Below are 22,714 nucleotides of genomic sequence, written 5' to 3' on the forward strand. Positions count from 1 at the left end.
GCGCCTTCTTAGGGAATAAGACACACTTGTATCTAAATGTTATTTTTAAACTGCTAGATGCTGCTTAATACAGATGAAGAAGTAAGGTGAGTGTAAATAATACGATGTATTCCGACAGGTGACAGCGCCTTCCGGGCGATTCTGAAACACCAGTGCAGGGCTGTCTGTCGTTCTTTTGTTTTCATTTTACTTTTTTTTTTTTTTGAGATGGAGTCTCTTGCTGTGTCGCCCAGGCTGGAGTGCAGTGGCGCGATCTCGGCTCACTGCAAGCTCCGCCTCCCGGGTTCACGCCATTCTCCTGCCTCAGCCTCCCGGGCAGCTGGGACTACAGGCACCCGCCACCGCGCCCGGCTAATTTTTTTTTTTTTTCTATTTTTAGTAGAGACGGGGTTTCACCATGTTGGCCAGGATGGTTTTGATCTCCTGACCTCAGGTGATCCACCCGCCTCAGCCTCCCAAAGTGCTGGGATTACAGGCGTGAGCCACTGTGCCCGGCCTCATTTTACTTTTCTAAAATTCGAGGCGAAATTCACATAGCATGAAATAAGCCACTTTCCGGTGAACGACTCAGTGGTGTTTAGCACCTCGCAGTGCTGGGCCGCCATCACCTAGTTCCAGAACATTCTCATCAGCCCAAAAGGAAATGTCCTACCCACGGAACACCCGCTCCCCATTCCCCGTCCCCAGACCTGGACCACAGAGCTCCCTCCTTTCCCGGTGGCTTTGCCCGCCCTGGACATTTCGTGTAAATGGGTTCACACAACATGTGACCTCCGCGTCTGTCCTGTCCCACTAAACTTGACGTCCTGAGGTTCATCTGTGTTGTAGCATGTGTCAGAACTGGATTCCATTTTTTTATTTTATTTTATTTTATTTTATATATTTTATGTTATGTTATGTTATGTTATGTTATTTTAGAGACAGAGTCTCGCTCTGTGGCCCAGGCTGGAGTGCAGTGCTCAATCTCGGCTCACTGCAACCTCCACCTTCCGGGTTCAAGCAATTCTCCTGCCACAGCCTCCCAAGTAGCTGGGATTATAGGCGCCCGCCACCATGCCTGGCTAATTTTTTTGTTTTTTTGTTTTTTTGTTTTTTGTTTTTTTTTTGAGATGGAGTCTCGCTCTGTCGCCCAGGCTGGAGTGCAGTGGCGCGATCTCGGCTCACTGCAAGCTCCGCCTCCCGGGTTTACGCCATTCTCCTGCCTCAGCCTCCTGAGTAGCTGGGACTACAGGCGCCCGCCACCGCGCCCGGCTAATTTTTTGTATTTTTAGTAGAGACGGGGTTTCACCGTGGTCTCGATCTCCTGACCTTGTGATCCGCCCGCCTCGGCCTCCCAAAGTGCTGGGATTACAGGCGTGAGCCACCGCGCCCGGCCTTTTTTTGTATTTTTAGCAGAGGCGGGGTTTCACCATGTTGACCAGGCTGGTCTTGAACTCCTGACCTCAGGTGATCCACTCGTCTTGGCCTCCCAAAGTGCTGGGATGACAGGCTTGAACCACTGCGCCCGGCTCCTGGATTCCTTTTTATGGTTGAATCATAACCCAGTGCACTTTTGATTAAATTCAGGCTGAAATGGGCATGAACAGAGCCGCTGGTCCACCTCTCCTCGGTCCAAGCCCTGCCCCCAGTGACCTGCTCTGGAGCCATTCTAGGCCGTGGATGGGACCCCTGTGGTCAGCGTCCCAAGAGAGCAGACCCCGAGGGAAACTTGAGCTCAGAGAGGACAGGAGCTCCCAGCAGACCCTTCCGCTGACTGCTCCCACCCTGGGCAAACGCAGAGCCGGAGCCCGGAGCGCTGGAAGCTGGAACAAGAGGCCCTTTTCTGCTCTGCACAATGCCCCATTGTGCCCTTTGCGGGGAGAGCAGCTCGGCCCGGCGAGGGGAAGCTGTGCACAAAGGCTCCTTGTGACGGCAGCCCCACCTGAGGACAGCGCAGGGCCACACCTGACACAGGGCAGTCCTCTCGCCATCCGTCTCCGAGCAGGCCTGGCATCCAGACAGGGCCCGCTCTGCAGGCGTAGCCCGAGGGTGTGGGGCTCCCTGTTCCCCACAGAGGAGGGGAACAGTGTAAGCTCTGGTGGCCCTTCCTAAACTGGCCCCCAGATCATGAGGAGAGGTATGGGTGGTGGGTTCTGCGGAGGGACCTGGGTGCTGGGCGCCTGCCAGGGCCAACGGCTCCTGCAATCCCCAAGGCTCCGAGCCCTCAGGCACACGCCGTGCTCCCGGAGGCTTGGCCAGCATGTGGAGGATGTTTGCGTGTTTGCACCCATGGCAATATCTTTTACAGGGTCCCATTGCACAGCTGGACTCCTAAAGGGGTTTTCATAGAAAAGAAATGGAAACTAAAAATGAATTAAACCCTAAGATGTACAGGTATGCTATGACCCCAGCAACTCAGGGAGGCTGGAGGCTGAGAGGAAGCTCTGGCCACTGCTGCTCAGCCCTGGATTTGGGGACCTGATGTCCACAGTCAGTCCCTGCCCTCAGAAGGCTCACACTACAGGTGGTGAAGATATAATTAAACTAGTTACAAAGACGGGTCATTTGACCATCCGAGTGACAATAATTTATATGCCAAAACACCAGGAACACTAGAGAGGCGAAAGACAAGAATACGTAAAAACAAAAACAAAAAGCCAGGACAAATATTTGCAATGTACACAAAAGAACGATTTTTCATATGTAAAGAGCTCTGACGAATGAATAAGGAGAAACCTGCACTTCCACGATTTCCTTCCAAGTGCCCCACAGTTTATTCAATAACCCCTAGGTCTCCAATGCCTACTCTGGCCTCACACCCTTTCTTTCCTCTAAGGAATGCCTGTGACCTCAGCCTCTCCCAGCACCCACTTCGGATCAGCCCCCAGAACCCCCCTCCAGTCATCAGAATGTAGAGTTGCTGGCGTCCTCCTTCAGGTTCTGTTTGGGGCAATGGGCAGTTAGCCCTTCCCTCTTGAGTCCTGAGTCCCCCTCTTCCCCCACAGCTTGAAGTCCAGTCCCAAGGGCTGGCAGGAGCTGGGCTGTGCAAAGGCGTAAGGCTGGGAGGAAGGGGAGGGAGGGTCCCCCCAGCATTCCAGGCCCAGCCCTGCCTACTCTGTCCCTTTCTGGCTGCGACGATCGCCCAGCACCCTCCGCGGATACTGGGAGTGAGTGTCAGCTGTGAGGCAGGGGCACGCTGTGGCACTACCGCCAGAGTTTCTGCGGCCCACCTTCCCCAGGACAAGAGTTGGGAGGGAAGGCGCCTGGCTGGGGGAAGGCACCTGGGCCTCTGCAACGCGGACTGACGGAAGGCACGCGTGCATGCCCCAGTGAGTTCGGGTCGGGCGACGCGCACCTCCTCCCAGGTACCCGGTCCCACACCCTACCCGCAGCAGCGCCCAGCGAGGACTGCGAGGGAGGCAGGCTCCGGGAACCAGGTCCGGCGCGTGGGCGGGGCCGGCTGGAGGGGGCGGGGCCTCCGGGAGTGTGGGTGGGGCTTTCGGCCGTGGGCAGGGCCGACCTGGGAGAGGCGGGGCCTCCGATAATGGGCGGAGCCTCCGGGAGTGCGCCCTCCCCGCACATGCGCCCTGACGGCCCAACAATGGCGGCGCCCGAGGAGTCGCTGAGGAGGCGGAAGACCGGGTACTCGCACCCGGAGCCTGAGTCGCCGCCCGTGCCGGGGCGTGACCCCGCAGGCTCTCCGGCCCACCTCCACGCGGGCACCTTCTGGCTGACCCGGATCGTGCTCCTGAAGGCCCTAGCCTTCGTGTACTGTGAGTGCCGGGCGGGCCCGGGACATCCGCCAGTGTCACCTCCGCGCCCCACGACCCCCGCCCTCCCTCGAGACTCCTCCGCGCGGTCCCGCGGCCGCGGCGCCCCCACGCAGCCCTCCTTCCTGCCGGGGCCGGGCGGGGCGGGGCGGGGCGGGGCGGGGCGGGGCGAGGCTTGCTGTCGCCGCCTCGAGCCTCCGACCTGGGCGCCTGGGCTCCCGGCTCCACCTGCAGCCCCGGAGTTGCTCGGCCGCGCCCGCCAGGACCGGCTCGGGGCAGTGCGAGGCGGGGCCGGCCCGGGCCCTGGCCCAGGAGCTCGCAGGCGAGCGGGACCAGTCGGGCGGCGGGTCGCCAGTCCGCGGGCAGGTCGGGGGTCTGCGTTCCGGCTGCGGGGCGGGGAGGCCTGGAGAGGGAGGCGCCCCTGCTGCCCCCGCACAGCGCTGTGCCGACGGTGGAGGTTCCCGCTCTTGCTGGGCCCCCGCGCACGCCGCATCCCCACCGCGTGCGGCCCCTGCCAAACTCCGAGGAGCCGGCCCGGGAGCCTCCCCCGCGTCTCCCGAGGGCTGAGGGAGGGTGACGGGCTGGTGGCCATTAGTGTTCTCGGCTAGCTCAGCCTGCCTTCGGGGGGATTCCCAGCGGAGGCCTGGGGGCAGCTCTGGAGCCTCATCTGCAGGTGAAGCCTGCGCCCCACTCTGGGATGTGGTTGGCGGGGTCCGCTGGCTGAGACCCTTCACCCCACAGCGTGCGCAGCCTGCAGGGCAGAGCTCTGAGAAAAGTCAGTTCGTGCTCAAAACCTCTGGACCCCCTGGCCAGGGGCAGCTGGCGATTCCAACTCCCTCCCCCCCTCCCCAGTCCGGACTACGCACAGCTGGTTTGGAAGAGAACGGTCCTGTGATCACAGGGACATTAGTGGACACACGGATACGTGTTTCATAAGCCCAACCTGTTAGTAGCAACGAAGCCCAAACTCAGGCTCTCAGATGAGCCTGGAAGTGAGGGGAGCGTGCCAGGCCGAGATGGAGCCAGCGGGGTGCGTGGGCAGCCACCCTTCCAGAGGGCCCCGGAGCCACTGGCCCCGGCGTTGTCCACGCGTGGTTGTAGGCCGTGGACATTGGACGTCTCCATTTCCTTCCGTCGTCTACTTCCCTCAGGCGTGGAAGGAAACGGTCGGATTGCAGAAGTTCTTGTTTGCACAGCTTTCGTCCCACACACATCACGGGAAGTTTGGTAGCCTGGCTGTGCTGGAGTGATGCTCAGTTTGACGTTTTGTGTGACGTTTGTGTGATACTTTCCACCTCCTGGTGCACAGTGACGCGATGTGCTCATCACTGCAAGGTTTCCTGTGGGATTGCAGTATTGGCTTCAACTCGGTCTCTCTCTCTCTCTTTCTTTAAAGCAATTATTTTTATTTTATTGTATTTTATTTTATTTATTTTTGAGACGGACTCTCACTTCAGCCCAGGCTGGAGTGCATTGGCACCATTTCGGCCCACTGCAACCTCTGTCTCCTGGGTTCAAGTGATTCTCCTGTGTCAGCCTTCCAAGTAGCTGGGATTACAGACGTGCACCACCACGCCTGGCTAATTTTTAAAAATATTTTTAGTAGAGACGGGGTTTCACCATGTTGGCCAGGCTGGTCTCGAACTTCTGACCTCAGGGCCTCCCGAAGTGCTGGGATTACAGGCGTGAGCCACCGTGCCCGGCCTGCAATTATTTTAAAATGTAGTTCTTCCCAGGTTGCTTTTCCCTCCACAGTATTAAACAGTCGTTCTAAACGTTGGTGCTGTCACTTAGCAAACGATGAAGCAGAGATAAAGCGAAGCTGTGAGGCTCTAATAGGCCTTCCACAGGGGAGCCCGAGATACAGCGGGAAGTCCCAGCGGCGTTGCCTCCTGAGCACAGCTTCATAAAACTAGCTCAGACTCTTTCAAACGAGCTGAGGCTCCTTTGATCTCTGCAGGGATTCTCTGTTCAATTCAGAAGGAACCACTTTTAAGCCACTGGGTCAAGCAGATATTTTAAGCCTGGTGCCCAGCATTGAACATTTCTCCTTGACATATGCATGTTCTTCTATCTTGTGAGTATGTTTAGGGTAGAATCAGTGTCTTTCTGCAGTATCAAGGAACCAGTTTCCCATCTTCCAGGATCTTCCAGGGACATGGTTTTCTGGCTGAGCTGACCCAGGGCAAGCAAGCAGTCATCCTGTATTTATCTCCTTCTAGAAAGTTCTGGATTTTACTGGGACCGTGCGCTCCTTCCTGTTCCTCAGAATCCCAGGGTTTTTCCAAGTTGCCATAGGGGCTCTCCAAATAGTTCACTTGATAACTGAATTTTACAATGTTTGTAGCTATTGAACACTTGTAATTAAACACGTAATCAAATGTATTCTGTGGAAACTCCCCTTGTTAAAAGACATTGAACTGAGGCAGGCTTACCCTTAGGCAGATTGTCTCAGCAGACGTAGTAAAAATGTACAGATCAGGGGAACACAGAAACGCTTACTCTGTCGGGGAAGCTTCGAAGCTAGACACGGAGAGGCCGGCTGCCAGCGACAGGCCTCTGCATTCAGCCTGCCTTTGCGTCCGTCCTGGGGCTGGCTCCTTCCCCCCGTGGGCCGGGGTGTTTCCGTGTGCTGCCACCGAGGTGTGTAGGTGCTGGGGGTGTGCTGGGGGTCTGCTTACTGCACACAGACGTGTGTACCACGGGCATCCTGGGGTGTCTGCCGTGCCCTGCTGTGCTGTGGGAGCCGGAGTGTGGTGTTAGCGGAAAGTGGTATTTTCACAGGGCTCAGAGTTGAAGACACCCTGTCATCCTGACGTGTGGACTCCAGTCCCTGGTGCGATGACTGCGTTGAGCAGATGCTGAAGTAGCACCTTGCCCGGTGCCGACCTCCCGGTGACAACGTCACTGCCCCCGGTGGACAGCGAGGAAGCAGGGTCAGCCTCCGGCCTGGCTGTGCAGCGAGTGTCCATCTGCCCTGGAGTTCAGCCCTGCCCTTCATTCGCGTCGCTGTGCAGCCTGCGTACCCTGGACACCCGGTTCACATCTGGGCAGTGGCGTTCTCGGGCCGCGACGGCACCTAGGAGGACCAAGGCCGCCCGAGGTGATCGGGGACATGTGACACTGAGCATCCCCTCAGCCCAGATGCCACTCCCAGGAACGGCCGAAATCCGGATGAGTAAAAGCTCATGTGACAGGAGTTTCCGGCCTAAGCAGCGGGACCTGGGTGCTGTGTTCTTGGTGTGTAGGGGCAGTGCTGGCCGCCCACGGGTGCTGGTGCCTCCTGCACTCAGGCCTGCTGCCGTCTGGATATGCGATGAGGAAACTGAACCCAAGAGCAGGCACCATGCCCAGGGTCACTGGGACAGAGGGCAGAGCAGCCTGGTCAGAAGCCCTCGCTGTTTTATGGCAGGGACCCCCAGGGTCGCACACCAGCGTTGTGGCCCAGCGTTCCCCGCGGAAGATTGAGGCCTGCACTGGTCAACCCTGTAGTGCAAGGGCGTGTGTGGCAAACAGCTGGTTTGGAGCCTTGTCAACCAGGCCGGTTCCTTGATGCTTTGAAATCCCTCTCCCAGGGGGCCTGGGCAGGTCGGTCCATGGGTGGCCACAGGCAGCTGGGGCTAGACTCCTGGAATTTCCGGCAGCCCTGCGTCTGTTACAGCGCCAGTGGGTAGAGCTGGATCCCTGACAAGGCCGGGGAAGGACAGCCTCACAGGTGCTACTGAAGACGCCCTAGGCTAGAGCTGCCCACCCCGGCTGGGTTCTCCTGGACTGAACTCACGTTGGTTTGCTATTGTTGAGAGTCACATAGAATATGTACACAATGCATTTTAACTGCCTCAGAATTCAGGTGTTATCTGGAAACAGTGTAATTACAGTTGGTCAGAATTGGGTTGATAGCTGTTCACTGCAGAGAACTTTCCGGAAGCTTGTGACAGGTGGAAGTAGTGGGGCTCAGAGTTGGTGGGCCACACCTTAGCTATGTGGCCTTAGCCAAGTTGCTCATCAAGACCTGTCTGTCACTGATGAGACGAGACTGAGCACTGGGCCATCCTGAGGCTGACATGGGATTCCCCGCCTGTGCACACTTCCCAGAAGGTGGACGGAGGACACGCTGGTGCGGGAGATGGCTTGCAGGCAGCCACGGAGTCTTTCTGTATATCTGAACGTTGGAAAGGACCTTTCTTTTGAAGCTCAAACATTTATGAGACACTGTTACAATTTGGAAGGCATTTGTGGGTGAAATGTGACATGGAGACTGGGTAATGTTGGCGTTTGCAGACTGACTTTGTGACTGGCACTTTTCGTGGCTGTCATGGCTTCGGCACAGAGACCCTCCTGAGGGATTTGGTCTGTCAGTTCACGTGTTTGTTGGGTCCGAGTCCTGGACAGGCCCAGGAGGGAACTGCCCCGGCCAGGGCCGGACACTTGGCGCCTGCACAGGGCACGAGTGCTGGCGGCTTTGGGGCACACGCTCCCTGCTGCCTCTGGGGCAGATGTCCACCTGCACTGCTTGCAACAAGAGGCTGGGGCCCCAGCAGACGAGCCGTGGTGCCTGAACTGCTCCCGCTGTGTCCCTGCCACGTGAGGCATCTCTTCCTTACCACGGTCCTGAGACCACCTGACCTCTGCCTTCCCGGGGTTGAACTGTGCTTGTTCTCTCCATGGCTGCCGATGCCCTTCCGGTCTTCAGACTTAGCCCCCATCACTCATGGACTCCTGACCCCACCCAGGACTGACCACCAGAGCCCTGCTCTCTGCTTCCTTTGTGGCTGATCTTGTCCCCTTTCCAGTGTTGTTGTGCCCGTCTACCCTCTGGCTCCTTGCAGTCAGGGAGAGGGCTTTCTTTATACCTCTATCCCCTGTCTTCTAGGGGCATCTCCTGCTCAGTGAAATGTGCCTGACCTGTAGCAGGTGGTCTCTACCAGGGCTTAGTGTCAACACAGGACACTTTTCCAGCCATCACCCCTTCCTCCCCCTCCACCCGCCTCCAGCCCTGAGGTGTGGCCCAGCAGGAGAGAGACTGCTGCAGCCCTCCCTTGGTTGCGTTCATACTTCCTGGGCTGCTCGTGTCTCCGTTTGCTGGCGGATTCTCTTTCTGCTGGAGTGTGTCCCCAAGCAGCTTTTCCAGAAAGGAAGAGGACCAACTTGCCGGGATCTGTAATTCTCCGTCAAAGCCACTTTCCCTCAGAGCTGTGCAGCATTGAGGAGGCGTCTTCAAGCATCTGACTCTCCTTCTCCCCGGAAGCTTGTGGAGTCTCAGTGCCTCGCCCTCCTGCTCTCCACCTGTGCTCTTTGTTCTGGTTATTTACTGAGGAGTCTCTGAGGCTCTTTTTCTTTCTGTCTTGTAGTGGCCTCGGTGAGCTCTTCAGCCTCAAGGCTCATCCTTGGGTCTGGAAGAGGCTCTTCTGGCCTCACCCCAATCTGCCCACGTGCTTCAAACACCGCACGCCCCAGCTAGGTTCCAAACAGGGCGGGTGGGGCCACTCTTCTGTGTAGCTTCCTAGCATGGGCTGGAACCCGGAAAAGCCTCTCCATGAAGCTGAATGGAGAAGAACATGGGTTCCCCAAGGCCCTAGGAGCCAAGCACCACACAGAACCCACCACTTGACTATGATCCCGAGTAACGTGGACAGCCTGGGCTGCAGAAGGAACGCCCAACGCTGGCGGGAACGGAGGGGTTTTTCTTGCTCGTCTTTCCAGTTCCACATTGTCACGTTGGAGTCCTCGGGTGAGATTTGTGTTGAAAATCCAACCTCTAGGGGATCTCCGCGCTAGTTTTGTCCTTTAGGCGTGGAGGCATGCGTGCCGCACTGTGGCGTCTATTCTGTGCGCCCGCTCACCGCCCTTTCTTTTCCACATGGGGCAGTTTTATCGCTTCTCCCCTGCAGCTGCTCCAGCGAGGTGGGGCCGCGGTGCTATCAGTAGCGTGTCTCTGAGTCTCGCCGCAGCCCTTGTAGCTCGTCATCCTCCTCAGATGATACCCGAGGCGGAGTTGACATGGCAGGCAGAATCATTTGCACCCGTATTTGCTAAACTCTCAGCTGTTCTTCAGAAAATTTGAGGAGAAAATTAAACCAAAAAGAATACTTGAAACTCAGCTCAATTTGTTTTGTTCTGAGCTTTCAGTGGCTCTGAGAGCTCATGGGAAATGAGTTCTTTTTCTTTTCTCCAGGCCACTTGAATTCTAATGAAATGCACCACTTGGTTTTACAAGGTCTTCTGTAAAAATACTTCTTTGTTTAAAAAGCAAACAGCACTGCCCTACCTCAGAGCTCTGCAACACATACCTTTAAAGACAAAATACTTGAGGTCACTGTGCCAAGGCCCAGAATTTAACCATGGCCAGTAAGAACCATCGAGAATGGCATTTCTGCATTTCTGGGATGACTCTTTTAATTTTACAACAATTTATCCAAAAGGAGAAAAGAGAAAGCTGATTTTTTTTTTTCTGATTCCTTTTTTTTTTTTTTTTGAGACAGAGTTTCAGTTTTTTGCCCAGGCTGGAATGCAGTGGCGCGATCTCCTCTCACTACAACCTCCTCCTTCCAGTTTCAAGCGATTCTCCTGCCTCAGCCTCCTGAGTAGCTGGGGCTACAGGCTCAGGCTGCCACATGTGGCAATTTCTTTCTGATTCTGAAGCAAAGTATTTGCTGGCCATGCCTGCTGTTGGCTGCTTGGGTGACGTGGTTGCAGCTCCCAGGTCAGGCTCAGGGTCCCTGTGAGAGGCAGGTGGTCGCATGGCTGTCTGTTGCCTCCTGTGTGGGGCAGTGACGGGGCCTTCCGAAGCTTGACTGGTTGGTTAGTTTTGCTTTGAGAGCCTGTGATGTTTCAAAATTTTTGCTGCTTCTTTTTATGTAGCTATTTTTATAATGTGAGTAGAGGTTGAAATAGTTTTTTTTCCCCTGAAATCTCAGTTCAGTCTGTCATCCTTTTTCCTGAGAAGCAGGAAGTACCCTATGCTTCTTGCCTTAGAGTTACTGATTTAGGCTATTGCTTTGGTGAGGCCACATCTTGTTTTCCTCTGTGGCCCTGGAGTTTGCGCTGTGGTGAGGGGCAGAGCACATCCATCCTTCAGCCAGCGCCGATTGGGTCCCTGTGGGAAAGGGCCCTCCTAGCACCGATGAGGGTTGGGCCCTGGAGTGTGCAGTGGCTGAACAGTCCCCACCTGTGTCTTTCCCACCTGCAGACGTGCCAGGACATACGCACATCCCTGAACATGCGCACATACATGTATACATGTGCACACGAGCACAGACACACGCACACGCCCCTGTGCACACACGTACACACAGGCATGTCATACCCACATGCACACACACTGACCTGAGCTCCTGTGGAAGCTGCTGGTGCGGTCCCTGCGCACGTGGCCGCCGGGGCTGAGGGTCCCCGCGCACGTGGCCGCCGGGGCTGAGGGTCCCCGCGCACGTGGCCGCCGGGGCTGAGGGTCCCTGCGCATGTGGCCGCTGGGGCTGAGGGCCTGCTGCAAGGTGTCCTCGATGTTGCTAGGAGGTCAGCGCTCGCAACTCAGGTCCCTTCCACCTGGAGGTGGAGGCAGGAGGGGTGTGGAGAGTCTTCTGCTGCAGCCCTGTTTCCCACCCTGTGTCACGCCCCATGTCCACTCTGTGTCCCACCTCGTGTCCACCCTGTGTCCGGCCCGTCTGTGTCCAGTCTGTGTCCCGCCCCGTGTCTGCCCCGTGTTTACCCTGTGTCCATCCCGTGTCCTGCCCCGTGTCCGCCTGTGTCCACTCTCTTCCTCCTCACTTGGAGCTGCCCCCTCCCACCTGCCATCCCCAGCCCCTTTAGAGGTCACCAGCGCTGGCCCTTTTGTCGCCCAGGACCCTGCGGTGCTCTGCCTGTGGCCCTGCTCCCGCTGCCCTGGAGGGAGGCTGCTCACAGCGCTTCATGCTGGGCACTGAGTGGTGCAGAGTCTTCAAGAAACCTTTACTTTTAAAACTTTTTTTATTAAAAATAAAACTATTAGCTAAAACTGCAGCCTCTGTGGCTTTTCCACCCATGCCTTTTCCCAGAAAGTGTTGTCCTGGCGTCTCCTCCCTCCCTTCCTGTCTGTGACAGTCTCCCAGCCTTTCCTGTGTTGTCCGATCTTGGCAGTGTCCAGCCGGCCTGTCATGGTGTCTGTAGAGCGTCCCTCACGGTAGGTCCGCCTGGTGTTTTCTCGCGATTAGACTGGGTGTGGGTTTTGGGAAGACGCCCACAGAGGTGTGGGGCCCTTTCCGTCCCACCGTATCAGGGTCCTGACGTCCGCACGGCTTTCTGATCACCTGGCCGAGGTGTGTCCACCAGGAGTCCCCTCTGTCGGGTCCCTGCTTTCCCGCCCTTTCTGTCCTCTGGAAGCCACTCACTGCCCCCGCCTCCCGGAGGGAGTGTCCGCAGACATTATGTGGAGTTCCTCTGTGAGGAAGATCTTGTTACTTACTTGTTTGTGGTCACTGATTTTGTCACTATGGACCTACACCCATTTATTTTCCCTCTGGGCTGTTATCCAGTGTTTTCACCGTGAGTCTGTGTCTGGGCTGTGATGCAGTGTTGTCATCGTGAGTCTGCGTCCGGGTTGTAATCCGGTGTTGTCACCGTGAGTCTGCGTCCGGGTTATAATCCGGTGTTGTCACCGTGAGTCTGCGTCCGGGTTGTAATCCGGTGTTGTCACCGTGAGTCTGCGTCCGGGTTGTGATCCGGTGTTGTCACCGTGAGTCTGCGTCCGGGTTGTGATGCGGTGTTGTCACCGTGAGTCTGCGTCCGGGTTGTGATGCGGTGTTGTCACCGTGAGTCTGCGTCCGGGTTGTGATGCGGTGTTGTCACCGTGAGTCTGCGTCCGGGTTGTGATCCGGTGTTGTCACCGTGAGTCTGCGTCCGGGTTGTGATGCGGTGTTGTCACCGTGAGTCTGCGTCCGGGTTGTGATGCGGTGATGTCACCGTGAGTCTGTGTCCGGGTTGTATTCCAGTGCTGTCACCGTGAGTCTGTGTCCGGGTTGTGATGTGGTGGGTTGTGATCCAGTATTATCACTGTGAGTCTGTATCCGGGTTGTGATGCGGTGTTGTCACCATGAGTCTGTGTCCGGGTTGTACTCTGGTGCTGTCACTGTGAGTCTGCGTCCGGGTTGTGATGCGGTGATGTCACCGTGAGTCTGCGTCCGGGTTGTGATGCGGTGATGTCACCGTGAGTCTGTGTCCGGGTTGTACTCTGGTGCTGTCACTGTGAGTCTGTGTCCGGGTTGTATTCCAGTGCTGTCACTGTGAGTCTGTGTCCGGGTTGTGATGCGGTGATGTCACCGTGAGTCTGTGTCCGGGTTGTATTCCAGTGCTGTCACTGTGAGTCTGCGTCCGGGTTGTGATGCGGTGATGTCACCGTGAGTCTGTGTCCGGGTTGTATTCCAGTGCTGTCACTGTGAGTCTGTGTCTGGGTTGTGATGTGGTGGGTTGTGATCCAGTATTGTCACTGTGAGTCTGTATCCGGGTTGTGATGCGGTGTTGTCACCATGAGTCTGTGTCCGGGTTGTATTCCGGTGCTGTCACTGTGAGTCTGCGTCCGGGTTGTATTCCAGTGCTGTCACTGTGAGTCTGTGTCCAACTTGTGATCCAGTATTGTCACCGTGAGTCTGTGTCCGGGTTGTATTCCAGTGCTGTGACTATGAGTTTGCTGCTCACCTTCTCCAGCTTTGACCACTGGTGACTTTCCTGTCCTTCCCCGCAGGGATGCTTCAGGCCCAGCTTGTGTTTCTCTGCCCCAGCCCTAGAATGAGCTGTTTCTCCAAGGAGCCCTGCTTCTCTTTCGGGAAGCACAGAAACTCTGATCTGGGTACTGGGAGGGCCGTTGCTCCCGGGGTCTCATGGCTGCTGGCCCTCTTGCTGGGCAGAGCTAGGCTCTGTATGTCACTGTCTCATTTCACACATGTGGTTGCTTCTCTGTTGTATCCACCCATCCATCCGTAAGTACACGAAGGTGAACCTGGTCCATGCCAATGACTCTGGCTCTCACCTGGCACACGGTGTATTTCAGCCGTCTGTCCTGACACACGGTGTGTTCCAGTCTTCCCTCCTGGCCCATCTGAATCCTCCCTCTCTGCTCGTGAGAACCTGGCTCCCCCAACTCGTCTAGCGTCTGCTCAGCCCTGGTGCACGTGTGAGGATTGTCCTCCCAGGCCAGGGGGAAAAGCCCTGGAGCGCAGTGTTTGTGTGCGGCTCCTTCTGGCCTTGCGGTCTCCACTCAGAACGTTTTCCGGAGTTGCTTAGGCAGCTCCTGCCCTCTGGCCAGCGTGGTTCTGATTTACATTCGTGTGTGTGGAGCCTGCATTCCGTCTGCATCCGCTGACCTCCTGGTTGGGTCTTCCCCCAGTAGTTTGTGCGCATTAAAGTTCATCTGGTGTCATGCTCAGTGCTGTGGGCTTTGCTCCATCACCGCAGCTCCAGCCCCTAAGTCCCTGTGCATGGGAGTGACCACGTCCCCCACGCCAGCCCCTGACACGTCCGGGTCCGTCTCCCATCCCTCTGATTTTGCCTTTTCCATTCCATATGAATGGAATCATGCAGTACGTAGCCTGTTGGGTCTAGATTCTCTTACTTAGCACAATGCACTTAAGATTCATCCGTGTTGTTGCCTGAACCAACAGCTCCTGCATTCTTACCTCTAATTATTTTTCTGTTGCACAAGTGCACCTCTGGTTATTTATCTACTTCCACCGTGAAAGACGTTGTCCTCGTTTCTAGTTTTTAGTGACTATGAACAGAGCTGCTACGAGCATCTGCACGAGGCTTCTGTGTGAGCACGTTTTCAGGTTGAAGGCCTGAGAGGCGCAGTAGCTGGGTTGTAAGGTAACCCTTCATTACCTGGGTCAGACGCCACCGTCTGCCGTCCACAGCAGTATGCCACAGCATCCCCAGCACAGCGAGGGCACTCCTGCTGTCCCGAACCTTCCACAGCATTAGGCACTGTCCATTTTCTTTCCTTTTCTTTTTTTTTTTTTTTTGAGATAGAGTCTTACTCTGTCGACGAGGCTGGAGTGCAGTGGCACTGTGTCGGCTCACTCCAACCTCCGCCTCCTGGGTTCAAGCGATTCTCCTGCCTCAGCCTCCCGAGTAGCTGGGATTACAGGCGCCCACCAATACACCCGGCTAGTTTTTATATTTTTAGTAGAGATGGAGTTTCACCATGTTGGCCAGGCTGGTCTTGAACTCCTGACCTCAGGTGATCTGCCCGCCTCGGCCTCCCAAAGTGCTGGGATTACAGACGTGAGCCCCCGCACCCGGCCTGGGCACTGTCCATTTTCAAACACTTTGGCCACAGTGACGCGTGTGTGGTGACAGCACGTTGTGGTTTTCATTGGCATTTCCCCAACGATGAATGATGTTGAGCATCTTTTTACGTGTTATTTGCCAACCGTGCACCTTTCCTGTGTCTGTTCAGATCTTGTGGCCTGGTGTTTTTCTTCACACCTTTAACGTTAAGTTGTTTGTTTTCTAATTATCGAATTTTAAAAGTTCTTTAAATATTCTGGATACAAATCCTTTATCAGATGTGTGATTTGCCAGTAGTTTCTTCTAATCTGTGGCTTGTGTTTTCATTCTGTTAAAAGTAGTTTTTGACCGGGCGCGGTGGCTCAAGCCTGTAATCCCAGCACTTTGGGAGGCCGAGACGGGCAGATCATGAGGTCAGGAGATCGAGACCATCCTGGCTAACACGGTGAAACCGCGTCTCTACTTAAAAATATATATATACACAAAAAAGTAGCTTTTGCAGATCAAAAGTTTTTCATTTTGGCCGGGCGCGGTGGCTCACGCCTGTAATCCCAGCACTTTGGGAGGCCGAGACGGGCAGATCATGAGGTCAGGAGATCGAGACCATCCTGGCTAACACGGTGAAACCGCGTCTCTACTAAAAATACAAAAAAAAATCACCGGTAGCGGGTGCCTGTAATCCCAGCTACTCGGGAGGCTGAGGCAGGAGAACGGCATAAACCCGGGGGGTGGAGCTTGCAGTGAGCCGAGATCGCGCCACTGCACTCCAGCTTAGGCGACAGAGCAAGACTCTGTCTCAAAAAAATAAAGAATAAAAATAAAAATAAAAAAGTTTTTCATTTTGATAAAGTTCAATTTACAGTTTTTAATTTCATAGATTATGCTTTTGGTGTTGTATCTAAGAACTTGTTGCCAAACCCAAGTCACATAGATTGTCTTCTATATTTCCGTCTACAAGTCTTATGCTTTTATGTTTTACTTTTAGGCCTATGATCCTTTTTGGTTAATTTTTGTGTAAGGTGTGAAGTGTGTTCAGGTCCATCTTTTTGCATGTGGACATCCATTTGTTCCAACATCATTGTTAAAGGACTAGTCTTTGTTTTTTTATTTACTTTGTAGAGACTGGGTCTCACCTTGTTGCCCAGGCTGCTCTGGAACTCCTGGGCTCAAGCGATCCTCCTGCCTCGGCCTCTCAAAGTGCTGGGATGGCAGGTGTGAGCCACCGCGCCCGGCCCAAGGCCTCAGCCTCCCGAAGTTCTGGGATGGCAGGTGTGAGCCACTGTGCCCGGCCCAAAGCTGCTCTTTGTCTGTGGAGTGACCTTTGAACGTTTGTCAGCATTGTTCACTCTGTGTGTTGGGTTGGGACAGCGGGGCTATGTCTGGGCCCTGTCTTCATTCCCCTGAGTTCTGCGGCTCTTCTTTAATCAGTGCTGTGCTGTCTTCATGTGGTCTTTTTTTTTTTTTTTTTTCTTTTTTTTTTTTTGAGACGGAGTCTGGCTCTGTCGCCCAGGCTGGAGTGCAGTGGCCGGATCTCAGCTCACTGCAAGCTCCGCCTCCTGGGTTTACGCCATTCTCCTGCCTCAGCCTCCCGAGTAGCTGGGACTACAGGCGCCCGCCACCTCGCCCGGCTAGTTTTTTTTTGTATTTTTTTAGTAGAGACAGGGTTTCACCATGTTAGCCAGGATGGTCTCGATCTCCTGACCTCGTGATCCGCCCGTCTCGGCCTCCCAAAGTGCTGAGATTACAGGCTTGAGCCACCGCACCCAGCTTCAGGTGGTCTTGATTAGCTTCTTAGTAAGTCTTGAAACTGGGTAACGTGAGTCCTCCACCTCTGTTCTTTTCCAAATGATTCTGGCTATTTTAGTCCCTTTGCCCTCCCATATACATTCTAGAATCGGCTTGTCAGCCTCGGCAGAAGCACTGACTGGGTGTTTTGGTTCAGATTGTGCTGAATTTATGGATCAAATTGACACCTTAATGATTTTGATTCTTCCAATCCATAAACATGGTCTGTCTCTTCATGTAGTTAGATCTTGTTTCATTTTTTTATATCAGTGTTTTGTAGTTTTCCATGTGCAGATTCCATTTATACTTTTTTAGATTTATAAACGCATGGGGAAAAGTACGTGTACTAGCTTCCTCCCTGTCTACACAGACAGCGCTCTGAACCAGCACGCACAGTCGCAGACGCGGACCCCAAGCCAGCTCCCGACGCGTAGTGGGAAGCCGCGTGTGCTTCTGGGGTTGCTCTTGTGGTGTTTTTATCATTGTGCAATATCTTCTTTCATCCCCGTGTCATTCCTTGTTCATAAATCGACTTTCTTCCTTTTGAGACAGAGTCTCTGTTGCCCAAGCTGGAGTGCAATGGCGCCATCTCGGCTCGCTGCAGCCTTCTGGGTTCAAGTGATTGTCCTGCCTCAGCCTCCCAAGTAGGTGGGACTACTGGGGTGCACCACCACACCCAACTAGTTTTTGTATTTTTAGTAGAGACAGGGTTTTGCCATGTTGGCCAGGCTGGTTTTAAACTCCTGACTTCAGGTGATCCACCTGCCTTGGCCTCCCAAAGTGCTGGAATTACAGGCATAAGCCACTGTACCCAGCCCTTAAATCTACTTTTTTTTTTTTTTTTTTTTTTTTGAGATGGAGTTTTGCTCTTGTCGCCCAGTCTGGAGTGCAGTGGTGTGATCTTGGCTCACAGCAACCTCCGCCTCTCAGGTTCAAGCCATTCTCCTGCCTCAGGCTCCCGAGTAGCTGGGATTACAGGCATGCAAGACCACGCCCAGCTAATTTTTGTGTTTTTAGTAGAGGCAGGGTTTTGCCACGTTGCCCAGGCTGGTCTCAAACTCCTGACCTCAGGTGATCCGCCTGCCTTGGCCTCCCAAAGTGCTGGGATTAGGGGCGCGAGCCACCGTACCCAGCTCTTAAATCTACTTTTTATGATGTTAGTAGAGCCACTTCGGCTTTCTTTTGTTTATTTTTTTATTTTTATTTTTAATTTTTTTCAGCCATAGTGAACTAGATCCAGCTTTCTTTTGATTCACATTGCATGGTGTATCTTTTTTACTTTTAACCTACTTTTTCATTCTTCACCTTTACACATGGGAGTGTGGTTCTCTCCCCTGTCGTCATCTCTGGGTAAACATTCAGTGTTCTACAAACGCTGACGTCCAGAGGATGTGAGAGAGCCGGTGTGGGGTGGGCACCGTGAGACATGGACTCGGAGACCTGTGGATGTGAGCGTGCCGTTGTGGGGTTTGTGTGGAGGCTAAGCGTGGCTCACCTGTGGGCTGTAAGTGTCAAGCCCTGCAGCATGTGCTGGGAGTGACGCCATTGTCCAGAGCGGGGTCATCAGGGTGTGTTTCATAATGGGGAACGCAGAGTGCCGTCTGGATGGTCAGCCGACTGTCTGTGTGCAGCCAGGCACGCCTTTTATACACACGTCTAGTTTGCGTCCGTGTGTGCGTGTATGCACACCCTACTTGCACACTGCTTGAGTCTGTGTGTATGCATGTATATGCACGCTGCTTGCGTCCGTGTGGGTGCATGTATACACACACTGTTTGCACACTGATTGAGTCTGTGTGTATGCGTGTATACATACACTGCTTGTATCCATGTGTGTGCATGTACACACGCTGCTTGCTTCCGTGTGTGTGCGTGTATACACACCCTGCGTCTGATGCAGGTTGGGTTTTCCCATATTTCCCCCAAGATGTTGAGAAAGTACTCAAACTCCTGAGTCTGGGGTTTGGACCCCAAGCCGTTGGCCAGACTCTGCCTCCCCTTCCCTCCCCGCCTCACCCGGCAAGTCTGAGCCACACCCACGGTGTCCACATGTGGTTTGTTCCTAGTCACGCTTGTTTTGTCTTCTTGTCCTTCCAGTCGTGGCATTCCTGGTGGCTTTCCATCAGAACAAGCAGCTGATCGGTGACAGGGGGCTGCTGCCCTGCCGAGTGCGCCTGAAGAATTTCCAGCAGTACTTCCAGGACAAGACGAGCTGGGAAGTCTTCAGCTACATGCCCACCATCCTCTGGCTGACGGACTGGTCAGACACGAACTCCACCCTGGACTCGCTCGCTCTTCTCGGACTGGGCATCTCGTCCTTCGTCCTGATCACGGGCTGTGCCAACATGCTTCTCATGGCTGCCCTGTGGGGCCTCTACATGTCCCTGGTCAATGTGGGCCATGTCTGGTGAGTAGGAGGAACACGGCAGTGGGACCGCAGGGCTTGCTGTCACTTAGCACGCACGCCGCAGGTCTCCTGGCACTTGGAAAGACTGGACGAGCATTCATCTTAAATTCATTCAGGAGGGTATCATCATTTTGCTGAGGCTACCTCAGAGCAGCCAGTCCACCAGCCACAGCCGCCACCCATCCTCAGGGTTAAAACCCCACCTCTTTGCAGTAGCACGTCTTTACTTAAAGGACTGCATTGCCATCCTGCTGGAGCCAGAGCCACAGAGAAAGGGAGGCAAAAGCAGCGGGTCCGTGTCTGTGTGGACATATAGGAGGCTGGTTTGGGGTCCGTGTCTGTGTGGACGTGTAGGAGGCTGGTTTGGGGTCCGTGTCTGTGTGGACGTGTCGGAGGCTGGTTTGGGGTCCGTGTCTGTGTGGACGTGTCGGAGGCTGGTTTGGGGTCGTGTGTCTGTGTGTGGAGGCTGGTTTGGGGTCCGTGTGTGTGGAGGTCTGGCTGGTTTGGGGTCCGTGTCTGTGTGGACGTGTGGGAGGCTGGTTTGGGGTCCGTGTCTGTGTGGACGTGTCGGAGGCTGGTTTGGGGCGGGTGTCTGTGTGGACGTGTCGGAGGCTGGTTTGGGGCGGGTGTCTGTGTGGACGTGTCGGAGGCTGGTTTTGGGGCGTGTCTGTCTGTGTGGACTGGTTTGTCGGAGGTGGTTTGGGGAGGGGTTTGGGGTGTCTGTGTGGACGTGTCGGAGGCTGGTTTGGGGCGGGTGTCTGTGTGGACGTGTCGGAGGCTGGTTTGGGGGGGTGTCTGTGTGGACGTGGCGGAGGCTGGTTTGGGGCGGGTGTCTGTGTGGACGTGGCGGAGGCTGGTTTGGGGCGGGTGTCTGTGTGGACGTGGCGGAGGCTGGTTTGGGGCGGGTGTCTGTGTGGACGTGTCGGAGGCTGGTTTGGGGCGGGTGTCTGTGTGGACGTGTCGGAGGCTGGTTTGGGGCGGGTGTCTGTGTGGACGTGTCGGAGGCTGGTTTGGGGCGGGTGTCTGTGTGGACGTGTTGGAGGCTGGTTTGGGGTGGGTGTCTGTGTGGACGTGTCGGAGGCTGGTTTGGGGTCCGTGTCTGTGTGGGTGTATCGGAGGCTGGTTTGGGGTGGGTGTCTGTGTGGACGTGTCGGAGGCTGGTTTGGAGTCCGTGTCTGTGTGGGTGTGTCAGAGGCTGGTTTGGGGTGGGTGTCTGTGTGGACATGTAGGAAGCAGGGAGTGCGCTGGCTCTTGCGTGCCCAGCTTGGTTCCACTCTCGATGGGACAGCCGGGCTTTGCATGGAGACTGAGGACGGCTTTTGTGTCTTTTGTGGGCGGGAGACAGGAGGCGACCAGCTCAGGGCTGAGTGGTCGGAACCAGGACCCTGTCCCAGGATGGAAGGCTGCGATGGTGAGTTGGCGCAGGCAGGGCTCAGCCTTGGGCATTGGGGCCTGTGTTTTCCATCCTGGTCAGCATGGCTGAGCTGAGGTTGGAGTGTCTGGGGCCGGCTGTGCTTCCGGGAGCCTGAATGCTCTGCCTCCAGCCCAGCTCCTGTGGCTCTGGTGTTCCCCGGTCGGAGGCTCGGGTCGCTGTGATCTGGGCTTGGCAGCACAGCCCAGGCCCTGCAGGCTCATGCAGGGAGGGCTGCAGCTGGCATCGGGGCACCTGTAGGGAGGGTCCCCACTGTGTGGCTGTGCTGGCGTGGGCACTGCTGCCAGGTCCAGTTGCTGGTGTTTCCTCAGGTCTCAGCTACACTTGAGTGTGTCACCTCATTCAACAAGCAGGTCAGACAGTGTCACCAGGGCAGGGCAGGAGGCCTGGGGACGCCTTGGGCATCCACGACGTGGCTCCGCCTCGGGGCCCCTCCACAGCACACAGGCCTGACTTTGCCGAGGGCCCATGAGCTGTCAGCACAGGCTGAAGTGGTGTGCTGGGGTCAGGCGCTGTCACGGGAGTGTGCAGGGCTGGGGCACGTGCAATGCATATGGCTGTTTGTGGTTTGCCCCTGAAGCCTGAGGCCCTGTGACGCACGTCCCCTACACATGTCATTGGCCTGAGCCATCTCTGCGAGGGTGGCCTGGTGGGGGCTGTACTTGTAGGGCGTCTGGACAGTGAAGCGGCTTTTCCCCTTCACCCCCTCGCTCGTGGTGAGGACGTCACTGTGCAGGCTTCACTGGAGGAGTGGGGTTCCACCCGCCTCTGGGGGGTGCAGGAGTCGCGAGCCCGCCTGCGCAGGAGGCTTCTCTCTGCTCCCTGTTTATCGTTCGCCTGAGCGTGGCTTGTGGCAGCGTGGACTTGCACGTTTTTGGTTTGGTACTTTGGGGGTCTGTCTTCTTGGTCTAGAAATTTAAACATCTAGGGGTTTGGCAACATTTATGACAGAGCGCCACAGCTTAATAACTGTTGCATAAAACTCTAAGTGACTTTAGAGAGGGACTCTGACTCTGCTCAGAGCTGGCCTTCGTGTTACATGAAGCCACTCAGCCTTGCAGGACGCCGGAGCCCTGAGCACAGCGTCTGCTGCAGTGTCTGAAGTCGCTTCAGCTTTTCCAAAACGCTGGCTCCGGCTCTGTCGTCTGCACTTGGCTTTGGCAGTGGCCCTGCGGGCTGCTTTGCTGCCCTTCAGTACGGCAGCACCGCCATCCCTTCCCCACCGTCTCAACCCCAGAAGGAAGGAAAGATTCTCTCCAGGAACTTGGACCAAAGTGGGGACACCTCAGGGGTCCTCCTTCCTGTGGAGGGAGCTGCCCTTGGAGCTTCCTTCCTGGGCAGGAGGGATGGTGGCTCCATTTCAAAGAGTGCTGAGAGCAGCGCCAGGGCTGGAGGGGACGCTGGGAGGCCGCCAGTGCCCAGGGACACCGCCCTCGGTGCTCCATTTCTCACTGATGATTAACACATGTTTGGACTCCAGGACTTCGATGTAAGGGGGTTCCACAAGTACCTGCAATACCTTTTCCACCACCTGCCCCTGTGTCGCCCCGACTGGGTGGGTGGGGCCCTCCCTGGCTGGGCTGCAGCCAGTGTCTCTGTGTTAGCACATGGGAAGGGATCTGACAAGGCGTAGACATATTTGATGGTAAAAGTGACGTCCTCTTCATTTCACAAGGTTCAGGGACCCCGTAGTGGGAGGGGTGGCGGTTGCCACACAAGGCCAGGCACTGAGAGAGCCCACCCTAGGCGTCTCCTCTGTCAGCCGGGTCATGGTCGTGTCCTGCTTCCAAATGGCGTGGGAAAAGCCAGACCCTGGGTGTCTTTGTCTGCGGTGTCTGACTCCTGCGTAGCGCTCGGTTCCTGCCTGTGAGCTGACCTCTGAAACAGCAGTTACCTTCCCGGCTAGACGGGGTTAGTCTCCAGAGCCCGGCAGGCCTAGACTGAAACAGGGTTAGTCTCCAGAGCCCGGCAGGTGGGTGAGCGTCTCTCATGTGGGAGCCTGTGTGTGTCTGCTGGCAGTCTCAGCACACAGCAGCCTCAACGTCCCGGGCTCAAGCAATGCTCCCTGCGCAGCTTCCCAAATAGCTG

The 22,714-nt window shown here is 55.7% G+C and overlaps 3 protein-coding genes across 3 annotated transcripts in view; 2 read left to right on the forward strand and 1 right to left on the reverse strand.

Moving 5' to 3' along the window:
• UBE2I (ubiquitin conjugating enzyme E2 I) overlaps positions 1-22,714 on the reverse strand; it is a 395,011-nt gene that overhangs the window by 359,243 nt on the left and 13,054 nt on the right. The gene's annotated exons all lie outside the window — the stretch shown is intronic.
• Positions 1-22,714, forward strand: part of RPUSD1 (RNA pseudouridine synthase domain containing 1) — a 296,072-nt gene that overhangs the window by 126,291 nt on the left and 147,067 nt on the right. The window lies entirely within an intron of this gene.
• The window catches only part of LMF1 (lipase maturation factor 1), a 105,936-nt gene continuing 86,768 nt past the window's right edge, over positions 3,547-22,714 (forward strand). Inside the window, exons 1-2 of the mRNA XM_050774709.1 lie at positions 3,547-3,752; positions 18,885-19,194. Of these exons, the coding sequence (XP_050630666.1) occupies positions 3,560-3,752; positions 18,885-19,194 (503 nt within the window). The 5' untranslated portion in view covers positions 3,547-3,559. The remainder of the gene's footprint in view (positions 3,753-18,884; positions 19,195-22,714) is intronic.

Source organism: Macaca thibetana, chromosome 20 (assembly GCF_024542745.1).
Source record: "Macaca thibetana thibetana isolate TM-01 chromosome 20, ASM2454274v1, whole genome shotgun sequence".
In the NCBI taxonomy this organism is placed as follows: Eukaryota; Metazoa; Chordata; class Mammalia; order Primates; family Cercopithecidae; genus Macaca; species Macaca thibetana.